The sequence below is a fragment of the Ranitomeya imitator genome, chromosome 3 (genome assembly GCF_032444005.1).
Source record: "Ranitomeya imitator isolate aRanImi1 chromosome 3, aRanImi1.pri, whole genome shotgun sequence".
NCBI lineage: Eukaryota > Metazoa > Chordata > Amphibia > Anura > Dendrobatidae > Ranitomeya > Ranitomeya imitator.
In genome coordinates, this window is record NC_091284.1 from 425,979,239 (window position 1) to 426,001,213 (window position 21,975).

General features: G+C 40.6%; 1 protein-coding gene across 1 annotated transcript in view; it reads right to left on the reverse strand.

Annotated features, from left to right (window-relative positions):
* Positions 1 to 2,166: 2,166 nt before the first annotated feature.
* Positions 2,167 to 21,975, reverse strand: part of CA4 (carbonic anhydrase 4) — an 89,365-nt gene continuing 69,556 nt past the window's right edge. Inside the window, exons 5-8 of the mRNA XM_069757229.1 lie at positions 16,367 to 16,450; positions 13,253 to 13,316; positions 12,026 to 12,183; positions 2,167 to 3,397 (exon numbers count right to left, since the gene is read on the reverse strand). Of these exons, the coding sequence (XP_069613330.1) occupies positions 3,218 to 3,397; positions 12,026 to 12,183; positions 13,253 to 13,316; positions 16,367 to 16,450 (486 nt within the window). The 3' untranslated portion in view covers positions 2,167 to 3,217. The remainder of the gene's footprint in view (positions 3,398 to 12,025; positions 12,184 to 13,252; positions 13,317 to 16,366; positions 16,451 to 21,975) is intronic.

The window sequence follows — 21,975 nt, forward strand, 5'->3', positions numbered from 1 at the left end:
ATCAACCACTGATGACTTTCAATTCTAAATATTTTTGTATTAATAAAGACATTTTTATATTAGTATTTCCCCTGTCTGGGATTTTTTATGATCTTCCATAGTGTTGGTCTCTTTCACTCCGTGAGTAATGACTTACTCAATTGTTCTGTAGTACACCGGGTGTTTTTATGTAATACTACACTTTATACATTTATATTTATATATATTTTAATATTGTATAATTTCTATCCCAGAAGGTGTTACTATTGTGGTTTTTCAAATCACAAACAGGAGGTATCATGAGGGGAAGACAAAAAAAAAAGAAGAAAATAACCCCAAAGAAGGTCATAACTGGCCCGTTAGTGTGATATTTTTAGACGGATGTGTCTAACATGGTCATATAAATCTCACTGCCAGAACCAATCTGCTTCTAACCTAGACATCAGGGAATTATCTGTGCTAAGAGAGTCAAATAGCGCTTTTTCCATCAAGAGTCTCACCATGTGGCTGAGCAGTACTGTACAGACACATTTTGGGTATTGCCACATTGAGCATAAATTGTGTGACATATTTCCCTGAGTGAAAATTTAAAATCTAGGGCTAAATCTAATTTTTTGGGGGTAATAATAATAATAATCTTTATTTTTATATAGCGCTAACATATTCCGCAGCGCTTTACAATTTTGCACACATCATCATCACTGTCCCTGATGTGGCTCACAATCTAGAATCCCTATCAGTATGTCTTTGGAATGTGGGAGGAAACCGGAGTGCCCGGAGGAAACCCACGCAAACACGGAGAGAACATACAAACTCTTTGCATATGTTGTCCTGGGTGGGATTAGAACCCAGGACTCCAGCGCTGCAAGGCAGCAGTAAAAATTAAACATTTTCTCCTATTAGCCCTTTTTAAAATTAAAAACTTGGGGCCAAAGCAACATTTTAGTGGGAAAAAAATGGTAAAATTATCTTTACTTATCCCAATGTTATAACATTCTGTGAATTGCTTGAGGATCAAAAATACTCACAACATCTCTAGATGAATTGATCAAAAGATGCAGTTTCCAATATAGGGTCACTATAGGGTTTCTGCTGTTTTGGCATGTCAATGACTCTTCAAAATGTGACATGGCGTCCACAATCTATTCTAGACAAAATTGTGCTCCAAAATTCAAATTGCATGCTTTCCCTTCTGAGCAATCCACCCAAACAATAGTTTTTGACAACATTTGGAGTATAGTTGTATACAGGAGAAATTGTAAAACAAATTGTATAGTCCATTTTCTCCTGTTACCCTTTTGAAAATAAAAATTTGGGGGCTAAAGCAACATTTTTATAGAAAATAATACATTTGTCATTTATTGTTTCTCCTTTGTTTTAATTCCTGTGAAGCATCTGAAGGGTTCACAAACTTCCTGAATGCTGTTTTGGACACCTTGAAGGGTGGAATTTTTAAAATCAAGTCACTTTTGGGTGTTGTTTTTTTTTACATATAGATCCCTAAAAGCCGCTTCAAATATGAAGAGGTCTCTAATAAAATAAGTTTTGTAAATTTTGTTAGAAAAATTGATGCTAAACTTTTAACCCATCTACATTTCATTATTTTACAAAACATTTTTTTGAAAATGGTGCTGATGTAAAGTAGACATGTGAAATGTGTGACTATCTGTGTATGACCATTTGTGTTAAGAGCATAAAAATTTGAAGCTCAAAATTTGCATCAAATTAATTTTTTTTTAAAATAAACTATTTCATAAATATTTCAACCTAAAGCTACCACTTATATAAAGTGCAATTTGTAATGAAAGAAAAAAAAACAACAACCTCAGAAACAGTGGGATCTGTTGAAGCGTTCGAGATTTTTACCACATAAAGTGACACCGGTCAGAATTTAAAAATTTGGCCTGGTCAGGAAGGTGAAGACAGGGTTTATTGATAAGGGGTTAACATGTAAAAAATGGTAAAAGGTTCTCTTTTATGTCATCTAAACTGGTCTACTGTTTTATGATTTGCATCTACTACAAATTTTCACACTTACACATTTTAACATTTAATGTTAATAAAATCTGACCGGAGCACAAGGGTCATTACAGTACCATCGTAAAAGTAGTTTTTAACATGACCCATTGCATGGTAAAACATTGACTTAGATAACATATAAATCATCTAAAAAAACTTTGTTTTTTTCAAGAAAATGTTTCATTTATTGCAATATTTTTAGATACAGCATTGTATTTTACAAAATAATGTCATAATTTATTTGCAAAGTTTGTATTAGAAAAGAAAGAAAAGCATACCAGAGCGGGATATGGTTCTGATAGCATAACAATTCAATATTAAGTTCTTTTAGTGTGACAGCGGATGTCTTATTTATTGCAAATAATAATTTAGAAGAAGTAACAAGACATATATATGATATTTATTAACATCAGACCTTATATAGAGCATACAAATCATTTTGATGTATTAAGTCACAGTTTCCTTGCTCATCTGAGTTTACAATCTTATCTTTAGTGGGATACAGAATAACTTTTCCAAAGGAGATAGTGAAATGGTATCATTGGTATTAAGATACTGTATGGAAAAATTCACAATATATTAACCTGAGATTTTCATTTGGTTGTTTTTAAATACTACTTAATAACCTTAAAAAGAGATAACATTGCACTTTCTCATTATAGTCTTTTTTTCCTATGTATTTTAGATTATTAAATAATTGTACAGCCATAGTATTGAAATGTAAAATAACTTAAAATATATTAATATATTCTACACACTTTAATAAATTCAATATATAATTATTTCTTTATGGTTATTTTTACATAACTTTAATTACATTGCGATTGTTTACATAGTTATAACACAAGGTTGAATTTGGAGATGGTCTATTAAATGGTTAATCCGGAGCCACCTCCACTGTATCAGGAGGTGAGCAGGGCAGGTGGTATCGTGCCTACTAATATGCATGCAAGCTTGTTGTCTGAGTAGGTATCAGTGATCTCACCTGCCCACACACCTCGAAATGTAGATGTGGCTGAAACAGTATTAACTCTTTAATAATATAATGCCTAAGGTGCGTTCTGTCACAAATTTAGTGCAAAGCGAAGAAGTAAAATGGTATATTTAGTGGACACGGTTCAGGATATATTTTTTTCTAATACCCATATGTACATCCAATCTGTTCGTCAGTATTTTTGACAACAACTCAACATGAGTTTAAGGTAGAGTTTCAACCACTTTAGGATACTAACGTAAAATAAAATGCAAACAATGAGATCAACAAATATCTGGTATGAGGCAATACGGCATCTACGCCTGAAGTAGAGATTGTTCTACCATTCAATTGTTGAATAGGCCTGAAATTCTCAACCATTTGTAAGTTATCACCGTATTTTAGGTTTCCATAGAAAGCATTAATCTGTAAAACAAAAACAATGAGAACATAAGTTTATCAGATATATACACTACTAGCTGAAGAGCCCGGCGCTGCCTGGGCATAGTAAATATCTGTGATTAGTTATAGCACCTCACGTCTCTTATTTTTCCATCATGCCTCTCATTTTCTCCCTTACACCTCTCATTTTCTCCCTTACACCTCTCATTTTCTCCACACTCCTCTTATTTTCCCCCTCACTCCTCTCATTCCCCCCTAACACTTGTCATTTCGACCTCACATCTGTCATTTTCCGATCACTCCACTATTTTCCCTCACTCCTCTCGTTTTGCACTCACACCTTTTCATATTCACCTCACACCCCTCATTTTCACCTCAGTATATACATGTTTGTCATCTCCCTTATATATAGTATACACCTGTATGTCTTCTCTTGTATATAGTATATACCTGTATGTCATCTCCCCTGTAAATAGTATATATCTGCTGTATGTCATCTCCTCCTGTATATTGTATATACCCATGTGTCATCTCCTCCTGTATATAATATATACCTGTATGTCATCTCTTCTGTATATACTATATACCTGTATGTCATCTCCTCCTATTTTTGTATATACCTGTATGTCATCTCCTGTATATAGTATATACCTGTATGTCATCTCCCCTGTATATAGTATATACCTGCTGTATGTCATCTCCTCCTCTATATACCTGTGTGTCATCTCCTCTTTTATATAGCATATACCTGTAAGTCATCTCCTCCTGTATATAGTATATATGTGTGTGTCATCGCCTCCTGTATATAGTATATACCTGTGTGTCATCTCCTCCTGTATATAGTATATACCTGTATGTCATCTCCTCCTGTATATAGTATACTAGATTGTGGCCCAATTCTAACGCATCGGGTATTCTAGAATATGCATGTCCCCGTAGTATATGGACAATGATGATTCCAGAATTCGCGGCAGATTGTGCCCGTCGCTGATTGGTCGAGGCAACCTTTATGACATCATTGTCACCATGGCAACCATTATGACATCTACGTCGATACTGTGCCCGTCGCTGAATCAGAAACGTGGGATTTCTACGTCCTTTATGACATCATCATCGCTGTGCCCGTCGCTGATTGGTCGAGGCCTGGCAGCCTCGACCAATCAGAGACGCGGGATTTCTACGTCGAAACTGTGCCCGTCGCTGATTGGTCGAGGCCTGGCAGCCTCCACCAATCAGAGACGCGGGATTTCCTGGACAGACAGACAGACAGAAAGACAGACAGACGGAAAAACCCTTAGACAATTATGTATATAGATATGTGTGTCATCTCCTGTATATAGTATATACCTGTAAGTCATCTCCCCCTGTATATAGTATACTAGATTGTGGCCCGATTCAAACGCATCGGGTATTCTAGAATATGCATGTCCCCGTAGTATATGGACAATGATGTTTCCAGAATTTGCGGCAGACTGTGCCTGTCGCTGATTGGTCGAGGCAACCTTTATGACATCGTCGCCATGGCAACCATTATGACATCTACGTCGATACTGTGCCCGTCGCTGATTGGTCGAGGCAAATTCGCGGCAGACTGTGCCCGTCGCTGATTGGTCGAGGCAACGTTTATGACATCATCGTCGCCATGCTGTGCCCGTTGCTGATTGGTCGAGGCCTGGCGGCCTCGAACAATCAGAGACGCGGGATTTCCAGGACAGACAGACGGAAAAACCCTTAGACAATTATATATATATAGATACCTGTGTGTCATCTGCTCCTGTATATAGTATATACCTGTGTGTCATCTCCTCCTGTATATAGTATATACCTGTGTGTCATCTCTCCCGTATATAGTATATACCTGTGTGTCATCTCCTCCTGTATATAGTATATATCTGTGTGTCATCTCCTCCTGTATTAGACCGCGTTCACACGTTATTTGGTCAGTATTTTTACATCAGTATTTGTAAGCTAAATTGGCAGCCTGATAAACCCCCAGCCAACAGGAAGCCCTCCCCCCTGGCAGTAAATATTAGCTCACACATACACATAATAGACAGGTCATGTGACTGACAGCTGCCGTATTTCCTATATGGTACATTTGTTGCTCTTGTAGTTTGTCTGCTTATTAATCAGATTTTTATTTTTGAAGGATAGTACCAGACTTGTGTGTGTTTTAGGGTGAGTTTCATGTATCAAGTTGTGTGTGTTGAGTTGCATGTGGCGACATGCATGTACCGACTTTTGTGAGATGAGTTTTGTGTGGCGACATGCATGTAGCAACTTTTTGTGTGGCGAGTTGCATGTGACAGGTTAGTGTAGCAAGTTGTGTGCAGCAAGTTTTGCGCATGGCGAGTTTTGCACATGGCGAGTTTTATGTGTGGTGCGTTTTGAGTATGTGCAAGTTTTGTGTGAGGCAACTTTTGCATGTGTTGCAACTTTTGTGCATGTGGCAATTTTTCCGCGTGTGCAAGTTTTGCGTGTGGCCAGTTTTCCATGAGGTGAGTTTTGCACCTGTGGCAAGTTTTGCGTGAGCCTAGTTTTGCATGTGGCGAGTTTTGCGCGTGGCGAGTTTTGAGCGGCGACTTTTGTGTTTCGACTTTTATGTGGCGAGGTTGGTGTATGTGTGGTGAAATGTGTGCTGAGGGTGGTATATGTGTTCAAGCACGTGGTAGTTTGTGGCGCCTTTTGTGTGTGTTCATATCCCCGTGTGTGGTGAGTATCCCATGTCGGGTCCCCCACCTTAGCAACTGTACGGTATATACTCTTTGGCGCCATCGCTCTTATTCTTTAAGTCCCCCTTGTTCACATCTGGCAGCTGTCAATTTGCCTCCAACACTTTTCCTTTCACTTTTTCCCCATTATGTAGATAGGGGCAAAATTGTTTGGTGAATTTTAACGCGCGGGGTTAAAATTTCGCCTTACAACATAGCCTATGACGCTCTCGGGGTCCAGACGTGTGACTGTGCAAAATTTTGTGGCTGTAGCTGTGACGGTGCAGATGCCAATCCCGGACATACACACATACACACACACATACACACATTCAGCTTTATATATTAGACTAGCTGAAGAGCCCGGCGTTGCCTGGGCATAGTAAATATCTGTGGTTAGTTACAGCACCTCACTTCTCTTATTTTCCCATCACGCCTCTCATTTTCCCAATCACATCTTTCATTTTCCCCCTCACATCTCTCATTTTCTCCCTCACATCTCTCATTTTCCCCCTCACTCCTCTCATTCCCCCCTAACACTTTTCATTTCAACCTCACATTTGTCATTTTCTGATCACTCCATTATTTTTCCTCACTCCTCTCATTTTGCACTCACACCTTTTCATTTTCACCTCACACCTCTCATTTTCACCTCATCACCTCAGTATATACATGTTTGTCATCTCCCTTATATATAGTATACATCTGTATGTCATCTCCTGTATATAGTATATACCTGTATGTCATCTCCCCTGTATATATTATATACCTGCTGTGTGTCATCTCCCCTATATATAGTATATACCTGAATGTCATCTGCTCCTGTATATAGTATATACCTGTGTGTCATCTCCCCTGTATATAGTATATATCTGTGTCATCTCCTCCTGTATATAGTATATACCTGCATGTCATCTTCTATATATAGCATATACCTGTATGTCATCTCCTCCTGTATATAGTATATACCTGTAGGTCATCTGCTCCTGTATATAGTATATACCTGTGTGTCATCGCCTCCTGTATATAGTATATACCTGTATGTCATCTCCTCCTGTATATATATGTACCTGTATGTCATTTCCTCCTCTATATAGTATATACCTGTGTGTCATCTCTCCTGTATATAGTATATATCTGTGTGTCATCTCCCCTGTATATAGTATATACATGTGTGTCATCTCCTCCTGTATATAGTATATACCTGTAGGTCATCTCCTCCTGTATATAGTATATACCTGTAGGCCATCTGCTCCTGTATATAGTATATACCTGTAGGTCATCTCCTCCTGTATATAGTATATACCTGTGTGTCATCTCCTCCTGTCTATAGTATGTACCTGTATGTCATCTCCTCCTCTATATAGTATATACCTGTGTGTCATCTCCCCTGTATATAGTATATACCTGTAGGTCATCTCCTCCTGTATATAGTATATACCTGTAGGTCATCTGCTCCTGTATATAGTATATACCTGTGTGTCATCTCCTCCTGTATATAGTATATACCTGTGTGTCATCTCCTCCTGTATATAGTATGTACCTGTATGTCATCTCCTCCTCTATATAGTATATACCTGTGTGTCATCTCTCCTGTATATAGTATATATCTGTGTGTCATCTCCTCCTTTATATAGTATATACCTGTGTGTCATCTCCTCCTGTATTAGACCTCGTTCACACGTTATTTGCTCAGTATTTTTACCTCAGTATTTGTAAGCTAAATTGGCAGCCTGATAAATCCCCAGCCAACAGGAAGCCCTCCCCCTGGCAGTATATATTAGCTCACACATACACATAATAGACAGGTCATGTGACTGACAGCTGCCGTATTTCCTATATGGTACATTTGTTGTAGTTTGTCTGCTTATTAATCAGATTTTTATTTTTGAAGGATAAGACCAGACTTGTGTGTGTTTTAGGGTGAGTTTCGTTTGTCAAGTTGTGTGTGTTGAGTTGCGTGTGGCGACATGCATGTAGTGACTTTTGTGAGATGAGTTTTGTGTGGCAACATGCGTGTAGCAACTTTTTGTGTGTCGAGTTGCATGTGACAGGTTAGTGTAGCAACTTGTGTGCAGCAAGTTTTGCGCATGGCGAGTTTTGCACGTGGCGAGTTTTGTGTGGTGCCTTTTGAGTATGTGCAAGTTTTGTGTGAGGCAAATTTTGCATGTGGCAATTTTTCCGCGTGTGCAAGTTTTGCGTGTGGCGAGTTTTCCATGAGGTGAGTTTTGCACTTGTGGCGAGTTTTGCAAGAGCCTAGTTTTTGCATGTGGCGAGTTCTGCGCGTGGCGAGTTTTGAGCGGCGACTTTTGTGTTTCGACTTTTATGTGGCGAGGTTGGAGAATGTGTGGTGAAATGTGTGCTGAGGGTGATATGTGTTCAAGCACGTGGTAGTGTGTGGCACATTTTGTGTGTGTGTTCATATCCCTGTGTGTGGTGAGTATCCCATGTCGGGGCCCCACCTTAGCAACTGTACGGTATATACTCTTTGGCGCCATCGCTCTCACTCTTTACGTCCCCCTTGTTCACATCTGGCAGCTGTCAATTTGCCTCCAACACTTTTCCTTTCACTTTTTTCCCCATTATGTAGATAGGGGCAAAATAGTTTGGTGAATTGGAAAACGCGGGGTTAAAATTTCACCTCACAACATAGCCTATGACGCTCTCAGGGTCCGGACGTGTGACTGTGCAAAATTTTGTTTCTGTAGCTGCGACGCCTCCAACACTTTTCCTTTCACAAAATAGTTTGGTGAATTGGAAAGCGCGGGGTTAAAATTTCACCTCACAACATAGCCTATGACGCTCTCAGGGTCCGGACGTGTGACTGTACAAAATTTTGTTTCTGTAGCTGCGACGCCTCCAACACTTTTCCTTTCACTTTTTCCCCATTATGTAGATAGGGGCAAAATAGTTTGGTGAATTGGAAAGCGCGGGGTTAAAATTTCACCTCACAACGTAGCCTATGACGCTCTCAGGGTCCAGACGTGTGACTGTGCAAAATTTTGTGGCTGTAGCTTCGACGCCTCCAACACTTTTCCTTTCACTTTTTTCCCCATTATGTAGATAGGGGCAAAATTGTTTGGTGAATTGGAAAATTTTGTGGCTGTAGCTGCGACGGTGCAGATGCCAATCCCGGACATACATACACACATACACACATACACACATTCAGCTTTATATATTAGATTGCTGGGGTATTTAACCCCTACCCGCTGCAGCCCATTTTATTTTTTTTCTCACCTTCTTCCCAGAGCCATAACCGTTTTATTTTGCTGTCCACATAGACATATGAGGGCTTGTTTTTTGTGTGCGACAAGTTGTACTTTTGAAGGACACCATTAATTTTACGGTGTACTTGAAAACAGGAAAAAAATTCCAAGTGCAGTGATATTGTGAAAAAACACAATTCTGATAATGTCTTTTAGGAATTGTTTTTACAGTGTACATTTTTAACTAAAAAAGACCATGCAATATGATTCTCCTAATCAATACGATTATGGCAATATCAAACATGTCCAGTTTTTTTTATTATTTCAATGGTGAAAAAAAATCTGAAATTTGCAAAAAAAAATTGGGGGGCTTGTGTCACCACTTTCCGAGCTGTATGATAGCTTATGTTTTGTGGGGCGAGACAAGATTTTTATTAGTATCATTTTGGTGTAGATGTGACTCTTTGATCACTTGTTACTTGTTGTTTTTTGTGCAATTGTGGCGATAAAAAGTGTAATTTTGGAGTTCTTGAATTTTTTCTGTTTACATTGTCTACCGATTTAGATATAAACGTTTTACATTTTGATAGATTGGACTTTTCTGAACTTGGTTATACAACATATGTGTATTTTTAATATCTTTATTTTCAATTGGGGGAAACGATGTTGATTTAAACTTTTATATATTTTTTTTCCAAAAATTTGTATTTACTTTTCACCGATGGGCTGATGTAAGGACACTTGCACTCGTGAGCAAAGTAAAATGCTGTTGTCAGAGATTGATATCGGCATTTAACAGGTTAACAATTGTGGACCGAGCTCTGCTTCGCTCCACCTGCGATTGTTAGCAGCAGGTTCTGGCTGTGATAAACAGCCATCGCCTGCTGGGTATGGAGCGGGCTCTCTCCAAACCAGACCTTTAATTCCTAATGATCATCTGCATAGCACCCTAGAGTTACATGTATTAGGTTATCAATTAAATTGAGATTTATGTACAAACTAGATGGTGGCCTGATTCTAACGCATCGGGTATTCTAGAATATGTATGTAGTTTATTTACAAAGTTTTCAGAATAATGCAATTTACACACAGGATTCGGCCGGCCGGGCGCGACCAATTAGCGAAGCGTGGTTCATATTGCCACGTAGTATATTGCCCAGCCACGTAGTTTATTGCACAGCCACGTAGTATGTAGTACAGCCTACATAATATATTGCTCAGCCACGTAGTATATTGCTCAGCCACATAGTATATAGCACAGTCACGTAGTATATTGCCCAGTCACGTAGTATATTGCCAAGCCACATAATATATTGCTCAGCCACATAGTATATTGCCCAGCCACGTAGTATATTGCCCAGCCATGTAGTAAATAGCACAGACACGTAGTATATAGCACAGACACGTAGTATATTGCCCAGCCACGTAATATATTGCACAGCCACGTAATATATTGCACAGCCACGTAGTATATAGCACAGCCATGTAGTGTATAGCACAGAAACATAGTATATAACACTGCCCATGCAGTATATAACACAGGCCAAGTAGTATATAGCACAGCGATATATATTGCCCAGCCATATAATATATACCACAGCCACGTAGTATATAGCACAGCCACGTAATATATTGCACAGCCACATAGTATATTGCACAGCCATGTAGTATATAGCAGAGACATAGTATATAACACAACCCATGCAGTATATAACACAGGCCACGCAGTATATAGCACAGCAATGTAGTATATAGCACAGACACGTAGTATATAGCGCAGGCACGTAGTATATAGCACAGACACGTAGTATATTGCCCAGCCACATAATATATTGCACAGCCACATAGTATATAGCAGAGACGTAGTATATAACACTGACCATGCAGTATATTGCCCAGCCACGTAATATATTGCCCAGCCACGTAATATATTGCCCAGCCACGTAGTTTATAGCTCAGCCCACATAGTATACAGCACAGAGATGTAGTATATAGCACAGCCCATGCAGTATCTAACAGCCCACGTAGTATATAGCAATGTGGGCACCATATCCCTGTTAAAAAAAAGAATTAAATAAAAAATAGTTATATACTCACCTTCCGTTGGTCCCCTCGGATCCAGCTGAGGCATTTACCGATGCTTCTCACAATGCTCCGGTCCCAAGAGTGCATTGCGGTCTCGCGAGATGATGACGTAGCAGTCTCACAAGACTGCTACATCATCATCTCGCGAGACCGCAATGCATGGACCGGTCACCAGAGCGTCGCGAGGAGCGGGAAAGGCGCCGGAAGGTGAGTATATGATGATTTTTTATTTTTAAATTATTTTTAACATTAGATCTTTTTACTATCGATGCTGCATAGGCAGCATCAATAGTAAAAAGTTGGTCACAGAGGGTTAATAGCAGCGTTAACGGAGTGCGTTACACCACAGCATAACGTCGTCCGTTAATGCTGCCATTAACCCTTTGTGAGCGCTGACTGGAGGGGATAATGGAGCGGGCACTGACTGCGGGGAGTGAGGAGTGGCCATTTTGCCGCTGGACTGTGCCCGTCGTTGATTGGTCGTGTCCGTTTTGAAACGACCAATCAGCGACTTGGGATTTCCATGACAGACAGAAAGACAGACAGAAGGACAGACAGAAAGACGGAAGTGACCCTTAGACAATTATGTAGTAGATTGTGTGAATATGTTTGTGAAGATTGATTTGCAAAGTTTTAAAACAATTTACCTGGGCTTTAGACAGCTCAATTGGTTCAGCAAACACTGTCCATGTGACAGTCTCATCACATTGAGGAGTAGTAAGTGAGCCTTCATATCTGTAAAAAATTTTCAGATTTCTTGGAATCAAGTCTTGCAGCTTGACTTTAGAAACAGTAGTAATGTTGCCTGAAGTGCAAAAAAATAAGGTTATTTTGTTTTCTAAATAATTGAATATTTGCTATAAAAATGGAATGACATTTTATTAAAGATGAACTGTCACACAAGAACAAGCAGCAAGGGCCATACAGTTTCACTACATAAACACTATATCACTATACAAGGTTTGACCTTGATAATACCAAAATCTGTTATCCATAACGCTAATGGAGTTATTCCAAAACCAAAATTTAGAACCTATCTACAAAATAGATTCTAATTGTATGATTGCTGGGAAGGCCAGGCTGCTGAAACCTTGAGCTCAAGAAACATAGGTCCAACAGTCCATTGGAAATGAAGTGAGTGGTGGTGAGTATTTATGACCACCACTTCTATACACAATAGAGTGGTGGTCGCACATACTGTTCCATTTAACAGAGAAGACTGTGGGACCCCACTTTTCGTAATTGGGGAAGGTTCCAAAGGAAGGACCTCCAGTGATCCCCTGTATTTTGTTAATGGAACAACCCCTTTAAGTGCTAGACTCTATGTAAACGTTATACCTCTAGAGGGAACTCACTTTGACTTCATGCTGTGCCTTTAACAGGCACAGTACATTGCATATCTAAATCTAATCTAATATCTATCTATATCTAATGAATGTAAGGGGGGAAAAGTCTCATAATACACTTTCCTGTGACAGTGTTTTCTTGGCTTCTTTGGTGGTTACTAAATTTGAGAATATAAATGCTTCAACTTTCATAAGACAATTAAGTAAATATACTGAGCCACTTGGCTTGCATAGGTCATGGTAAATATGTCCTATAAATGGGATTGCAAAGTAATCCTATTATTTTAACACGAGAAATAAAAGTAAAGATAATTTCCCAAAAAGCCAATAATATTCTGAAAGGTTGTGCAATGATTATATAATGATTGTTCACTATAGAAATTACATATCTACTCATTTAAATGTCGTTAAATGCTGCATTTAAACCATTAACTTGTTACAACCATAATAGATATATGTTTGACTGGTTTATTATTCAACATAAAGTCACTGAAAATATTATATATATAGTAATAAATTCTGTAATACCCTCATTGCTGATCTTGCTGAGGCCATTAACTAAATTAGTGTAACCATCATTGGATTTACCCTCCTGCAAAGAGAATGGAAAATTACATATATGTATTATATTGCAATAAGATATAATGAAAATATATTTGGATTGATATTTTATTCCCTAATACTCAACTAAATTCACTCTCTATGTGAAGTGCAGATGTAGCGGTTGCCACAAAAAAACATACCAGTATATTAAAAATAGCATATGACAGGTGGGTAGCCCTAATACACAGTTTTTGTATTGGGGCCAAGGAGCTTTAAATTAATTAAACTACTGTAACTGTATTGAACTCCTTCAATTATATTACTTTTAATCTTACTATGACACTGTATATACCAGGATTTACTATGAAATGTCAGGCAAGTATTTCCCTCCTTTTAATGTCAAATCATGGTCCTCTTGAAGAGTGAAAGGGTTATTGACCCAAAACGTTCCTTATAAATTGGATAGGGGATAACGTATAGATCTCTAACACCAACCCCTCTCCCCCCCCAAGGCAATGCCGAGATTAAAACTTTGAAAACCCATGAACAAGGCTCTGCAGACTCATCCTGCCTAGATTGTCTTGAGGACTGCCAGTAATAGCTGAGTTCTGTACTTGGCTATCCCACAGGCAATGAATGGGGTAGATTTTGAGCATGGGTACCTTTACTCCATTCAGGATGAGCCTTCAGAGCCTTGTTTCCAAGCAAGCTTCTAAAGCTCTGATTATGGTATTGCTGGGGGTCCCAGTAGTTGAACGCCCCCTGCAATCAGAAAAATATCCCATATCCAATGGATAAGGGATAGCTTTTTTTTAGAGGAATAACATTTTAGAGGAGTTATCCCCATAACAAACAAACAAAATAAACACTTGTCACCCTTTCAAATATTCACAGGATAATTGACAAATTTCAAATCTGCTAGGACCCCTACATTATTATTAGCCCTTATTATTGTCTATAACAGGGCTAGCAAGGAAAGGCAGGGAGAACCGCCAACTAGTTGGGGCATCACATCTAACCAGTGTGCCAACCTCCACTGTGAGGCAGAATCAGCCATAGGTTAAGAAAAAGGGATGTATAGTTATCTGGAAGTTCACTCTCCCTAATCGTCTATCCTTTCTTTGTCAGGCTATTTTGCCTCTACCATGTACTCACCGTAGACAAAATCCACCACATTCTATATATTGATTTTTCATCTCTAATTATACACCTGTCAGACAGCCAGATAAGATAGAGGCAGCCGCTGACGATGAGGGCGAGCACCGCATCTGATATCTTTTAGAGCACCAACCTCCACACTCAGTTAGAATCAGTCTAGGATAATAGTAAGGGGCTTTGTAGGCGTTTATGGACTGTTATCATATCTGGATATAGTAGTATCTTTATTATGTGGAATTATCCATGGTCTGATTTTAGATAATTTTGTATCTTATATTTTCACTTTAGCTAAGAGTTTGTTACACTGAGTTTTGGTATTTTTTAAGAAATCAAAAATAATAAAAAGATTATTTTAAGGGATTATATGTTCACACATCAATTATTTCCCTTGTTTCATATACCTATTTTCTACAAAAAATATTCCACTGTGACATGTGCACATACCCAATTCTTTTCCATCTGCAATTATTCATGCACTTGATGATTTTTAGCTTTACATCTCTCAAGTCAGAATTTATAACAAAGTGATCAAATTAACTTACAGTACTTTATGTTTAATCAAAGTTCATTAATTCGTTCCAAGAACATTAACGCCTTCACACCGTAGCCCTTTTTCATTTTCATGTTTCTGTCTTTAGCTCCCTTTTTTCCCAGGGCCATAACTTTTTTATTTTTCCGTCACGTCGCTATGGCCATGCGAGGGCTTGATTTTTGTGGGACGAGTTGTACTTTTGAACAACACCATTGGTTTTACCATGTCATGTACTTAAAAACAGGAAAAAAATTCCAAGTGCTGAGAAATTGCGAAAAAAAGTGAAATTCCACAACTGTTTTTTGGATTATTTTTTTTACCATGTTCACTAAATGCTAAAACTGACCTGCCATTATGATTTTAGGATCATTAGGAGTTTGTAGATACCAAACGTGTAGATTATTTTTTATTTAAATTGTGAAAAAAAGTCCATAGTTTGTTAAAAAAAATTGCATAATTTTCCGAGACCCATAGCATCTCCATTTTTCGTGATTTGCGGCTGGGCGAGGGCTTATTTTTTTGTGCGACAAGCTGACGTTTTTAAAGACACCATTTTGATGTGGATACAATCTTTTGATCGCCCATTATTGCATTTTAATGCAATGTTGTGGTGACCCAAACATTTTTTTGTTCACTACGCCAGTTACCGATTGGATTGATTCATTTTATTTTATAGCTTGATAAATTGGGCGATTCTGAATGTGGCGATACCAAATATGTGTATATTTTATTTTTTTTAATTGTTTCATTTTGAATGGGGCGAATGAGGGGTGTTTTGAATTTTTACATTTTTTTTTAAAAATATTTTTCCAAACTTTTTTTTTACTTTTCACTTGATTCAATAGTCTCCATGTGAGACTAGAAGCTGCGATGATCAGATCGCCTGTGTGTAGCAGAAATGCTTACTTGTTATGAGCACTGACCACCGGGCGGGGCTCATAACAATCTGGCTATGACAGCCATAGAAGTCTGCTGGAGACCTCTGGTTGTCATGCCATCCCATCGGTGATGCGCTTCTGGCACAATCACATTAATTGCCGCTGTTAGAGATTGACAGCGGCATTTAACGGGTTAACATCCAAGGGTGGATCGTGATTCCACCCACGGCTGTTAGGGACACATATCAGCTGTTCAAAACAGCTGAAACGTGTTGGGAAAGATGTGGGCTCAGCGCCGCCCACATCAAAGGGAGGGACACGACATGTGCAGTACATGTACGGCTCATGTTGTGAAGGGGTTAAGAAACAAAAGAAAATAGAAACGGTTACTCAGAAACAGAAAGATACAATGGTTACAAAACAATAATAAATGAATAAGGCGTGACCACTTGCCCCAATCCCAAACACAAGTAGCATTAGAAACAATGAGTCGAGTACTCAATTCCTTTTAATTCAAACATATTAACTTACTTTAAAGAAGAATCCAAGAACTCCATAATCTACACCGCCGCTAGGTTCTGATCTTGCCTCCTTTTTAGTGTGTACTATATGAAGCTGTATTAGAGACATGAGTTACTGAAAGTGGGATCATATTACTAAAAGAGCAAGGTTATCCTTACTTATTAAAAGGGCTAAAGAAGTCAAAATATCAGTTACCAGCAGGAAGCAGAAATAGTGATAAAACGAGGAATTAGCTAATTTGCATAATACTGATGACATCCAAGAGCTATTCACCTAGGACATACTAGGACATCTGGGACTTACTAGGACATCTGGGACATACATAGTGGCAGGCAAAGCTGTATTCCTAATTCAAACACCATTTTATTCTATATATTGGGCGAGCAAGTGAAAGGGGAATTAAGCCCAAGTTTACATGGGTACCTGGCGGAGAACAACAATGTGTTTGACACCATAAGGAAGATGAATGAGCTTAATTCTAAAGCTACATTTAAATTTTAGGTCACTATCTTGATACCTAAAGGCATGAGTTATTGATCCAAAGCTTTAAAGGGACTCTGTCACCTGAATTTGGCGGGACTGGTTTTGGGTCATATGGGCGGAGTTTTCAGGTGTTTGATTCACCCTTTCCTTACCCGCTGGCTGCATGCTGGCTGCAATATTGGATTGAAGTTCATTCTCTGTCCTCCATAGTACACGCCTGCACAAAGCAATCTTGCCTTGTGCAGGCGTGTACTATGGAGGACAGAGAATGAACTTCAATCCAATATTGCAGCCAGCATGCAGCCAGCGGGTAAGGAAAGGGTGAATCAAACACCCAAAAACTCCGCCCATATGACCCAAAACCAGTCCCGCCAAATTCAGGTGACAGGTTCCCTTTAAGTAGTAAATGAACAAAAAAGTAGCATGATCCAACACCTTTTATCTAATTAAAAAAATAAAATCTTCATGTAAACCATATTAAAAAGTCCAAGCTGAAACTGAGATAGCAACATCATATAAATACATCAGAAGAGGATATGGAGAAAACTACCTGGATGTGAGTCTTCCAATATATGCGGATAATAGGGTGAAATTTATTAATTAAAAAGAAACACTTAAAGAAGCACTCTTTTTTTTTCCCCTTAAACCTGTGTAAATGTATAAGTAATACAGCTGCATTAGGATACTCATCGATTGCCATCTTCCCCATTTTCCAATGCTGCTCTGGTCCTCTCCTGGGTCACGTGATAGATCTTCTGAGTAATCAGTTCACACTTACGTGAGAGTTGGAAGCAGGGGCGGATTATAATAGGGTCAATCTGGGCGGTAGCCCAGGGCCCAGTGGTGTGGGGGTGCCCTGGGCTACCGCTCAGATTGCCCGCCGCCATTAGGGCATTACTGCTCTGACTTGGGTATGGGCCCGGTGGGCAGAGGGGGCCTGCATCGGGCCCCGTCTCATCTGCTCACCGGGCCCCTACCGGCGCTGCAGCAGTTAAACGCTATTGATGTGCGGGCATGCGCCCGCACGTCAATAGTTAACAGCCGACAGCCAATCGGAGGCTGGCAACTGACATCAGCCGCAGCGCGCATGTCGCCGGCGTCTGATGTCATTGTCAGTTGCGGAGAGTGCGCGCTTCAGCTGCGAGGAGGGAGCTTTGCAGCTTTGCGATCGGCAATCCGGGGGGCCCATGCCAGAATGCTGGGGGCAATATGCTGGACACACTGGGGACAATATGCTGGACACACTGGGGTCAGAGATGCTGGACACACTGGGGGCAATATGCTGGACACACTGGGGGCAATATGGTGGACACACTGGGGGCAATATGCTGTTCACTGGGGGCAATATGCTGGACACACTGAGGGCAGAGATGCTGGACACACTGGGGGCAATATGCTGGACAGACTGGGGGCAATATGCTGTTCACTGGGGGCAATATGCTGGACACACTGAGGGCAGAGTTGCTGGACACACTGGGGGCAATATGCTGGACACTAGGGGCAATATGCTGGACACACTGGGGGCAATATGCTGGACACACTGGGGGCAATATGCTGGACACAGGGGGCAATATGCTGGATACACTGGGGGCAATATGCTGGACACAGGGGGCAATATGCTGGACACACTGGGGGCAATATGCTGGACACACTGGGGGCAATATGCTGGACACAGGGGGCAATATGCTGGATACACTGGGGGCAATATGCTGGACACACTGGGGGCAGGATGCTGGACACACTGGGGGCAATATGCTGTTCACTGGGTGCAATATGCTGGACACACTGGGGGCAGAGATGCTGGACACACTGGGGGCAATATGCTGGACACACTGGGGGCAATATGCTGGATACACTGGGGGCAATATGCTGGACACACTGGGGGCAGTATGCTGGACACACTGGGGGCAATATGCTGGACACACTGGGGGCAATATGCTGGACCTGCTGTTTTAATTTTCCAGGTCATTACGAGTTCATAGACACCATACATGAATAGATTGTAGGTGGTGGTTTAAAAAATCCAAAGTTTGTTTAAAAAACAAAATAAAGTTGCGTCATTTTCTGAGACCTGTAGCGTCTCCATTTTTCAGGATCTGGGGTTGGGTGAGGACTTATTTTTTGTATGCCATGCTGACGTTTTTATTGATACTATTTTGGTGTAGAAACGTTCTTTTGATCACCCGTTATTGCATTTTAATGCCATGTTGCGGTGACCAAAAAAGCGTAATTCTGGCATTTTAACTTTTTTCGCTACGCTGTTTACCGATCAGGGTCTTTTTATATCTTGATATATAGGGAGATTCTGAACCCAGCAATACCAAGTACGTGTATATATATATATATATATATATATATATATATATATATATATATTTTTTTTTTTTTTTTTAATTGCTTTATTTTGAATGGGGTGAATGGGGGTGATTTGAACTTTTATATATATTTTTTTTATATTTTTAAAAACATTCTTTCAACTTTACACTTGCTTCAATACTTCAATAGACTCCATGGGAGATTAGAAGCTGTGATCATCCAAACGCTTGTACTACATAAAGCAGGGCTTCAGCTCTGCTCTTAGTAGCCGAAATGCTCACTTGCTATGAGCGCCAACTGCTGGGTGGTGCTCATAGCAATCCGGCAATGACTACCACAGGGGTCTGCTGCAGACCCTGGGTTGCCATGCCAACCCATGGGTGACCCACAGTCATGTGACACGGGCATCTATGAGAGGGATTTGTGACACTTCCGGCGTGATCACATTAAATGCCTCTGTCAGAGATTGACAGCGGCATTTAACAGCCGTGGGTGGATGGTGATTCCACCAGCGGCTGATAGGGGCACATGTCAGCTGTTCAAATCAGTTGACATGTGCTGCGAAAGATGTGGGCTCAGTGCCGGCGCCGGAGCCCACATCAAAGGGAGAGACACGGTATGCGCAGTAGAGGTACGGCGCATTTCATGAAGGGGTTAAACTCATATTATCTAAAATGTTTTTTTTTTATTCATTATTATTTTGTGCATATAAATGTGGAAAATAATAAGGCAAGTGAGAATTTTGTGCATGTCAATATTTTTATGCAGATTTTTCAACTTAAAGCTGTATAAACTTGAATGCTTATTGGATGGAGCAGATCAGGTGATTTGTATCTGTTCCGGTCCGATAGGCGTCGTAGGTCCGGGTCCGGCGCCTCCCATCTTCATACGATGTCATCCTCTTCTTTGCTTCCTGTTGCGGCTCCTGCACAGGCATACATTATCTGCCATGTTGAGGGCAGAGCAAAGTAATGCAGGGCGCAGTTGCTGGGAAAGGGCAGAGAGGCCCAGCACCTGCACACTGCAGTACTTTGCTCTGCCCTCAACAGGGCAGATAAAGTACGCCTGCGCAGGAGCCGCGACAGGAAGAAAAGAAGAGGATGACATTGTATGAAGATGGGAGGCGCCAGACCCGGACCTGCCCATCGGACCGGACCACAGCGGGACCGCCCCTGAGTGAGTATATCCTAACTTGTCTTTCTTATCCTTCAGGTTATATCGGGGGCTTATCTACAGCATTACAGAATGCTGTAGATTAACCCTTGATGGCGGTGGCCGCAGTTTATAGGGCCAAAATTAGGTGACAGATTCCCTTTAAAGAGGAAAGAATAATGACATAACCCCCTTCCTTTCCTGGCCTAAGCCCAATTGAGAACTTGTGGGCATTTCTTAAATGGGAGATTTACAGCGAAGGTAAAGAGTACAACTTTCTATGCAGTGTCTGGGGGGCTGTGGTTGCTGTTGCCCAAATAGTTTGTCAACAGAATAAGAAACTGAAAGACTCCATGGATTAAAGGTTTATGACTGTTATTGAAAAGAAGGGTGGCTAGTAGTGTTGAGCATTCCGATACTGCAAATATCGTGTATCGGCAGATATTCGCTGTATTGAATTTCCGATACTGAGTTCCGATACTTTTAAGATATCGAATACCGGAATCGGAAGTTCCTATAGTGCAATGATGCACTATAATGGAGTGCGGTGCGTGGGCGGAGACTGCGTGTCTGTGTGTGCGGGCGGGGTCTGTGCGTGACCGTGGGGGGTCTGTGCGGGCCTGCTGGGGGTCTGTCCAGCCTGCTGGGAGTCTGTGTGGGCCTGCCGGGGTTCTGTGCGGGCTGCCGGGGGTCTGTGCGGGCCTGCCGGGGGTCTGTGCGGGCTGCTGGGGGTCTGTACGGGCCTGCCGGGGGTTGTGTGTGCAGGCATCGTCTGATGGGACTACAAGTCCCATCGTGCTATGCCTGCTACAATGACAGTGATTGACACATTAGCCAATGATGGGACAGTAGTAGTCCCATCATCCGGCTAATGTGTTGAATGTAAAAAAAAACACAAACATACATACTACATAGAACATACTACATGCACACATACTACATACATACAACATACATACTACATACATGCATACAACATACATACATACATACTACATACATACAACATACAGTACAACATACATACTACATACATACTACATACATGCACACTACATACATACAACATACATACTACATACATACAACATACATACTACATACAAACTACATACATACTACATACTGTAGCATGGCTAAAGGGTGTGTAGTTGACGGGAGGTATGTGTCACATAGGTGGCTTGTCGCTATGATGTAGCCCGGAGTGTTTTCTTTATTGCACATAATCATGTATATATTTATGTGTTTCAGGACCTGTGGTGATGTCAAACCAACTGTCTAGTCATGTGATCGGTTCCTGGGTGTGGTTAGCTCTATATAAGACAGGCTGTGTTGCCACACCCAGAGACAGACAGGTTTCCTTTTTGTGTTCTGGTTGAGGATGAGGAGGAAGTGTCCCCTGCATCTGACATTATGGAGTTAGAGGTAACCGGTGAAAATTTTGGGACTGCCCAACATAGGGACCCCACTCTGAGGGAGGCCTTTAATAATGTCACAGTTATTAACGGGGTGGTACAGGAGCCAGGGGCAGACACAAGATTTCCCCATTTTCTGATGAGTGGGGAGTTGTAGTACCGGGTCACGAAAATAATGGAGGAGTTGGTAGAGCAGTTGGTAGTGCCGGGTCCATATAGATGGAAGGTGTTGCACATGGCCCATTCACACAT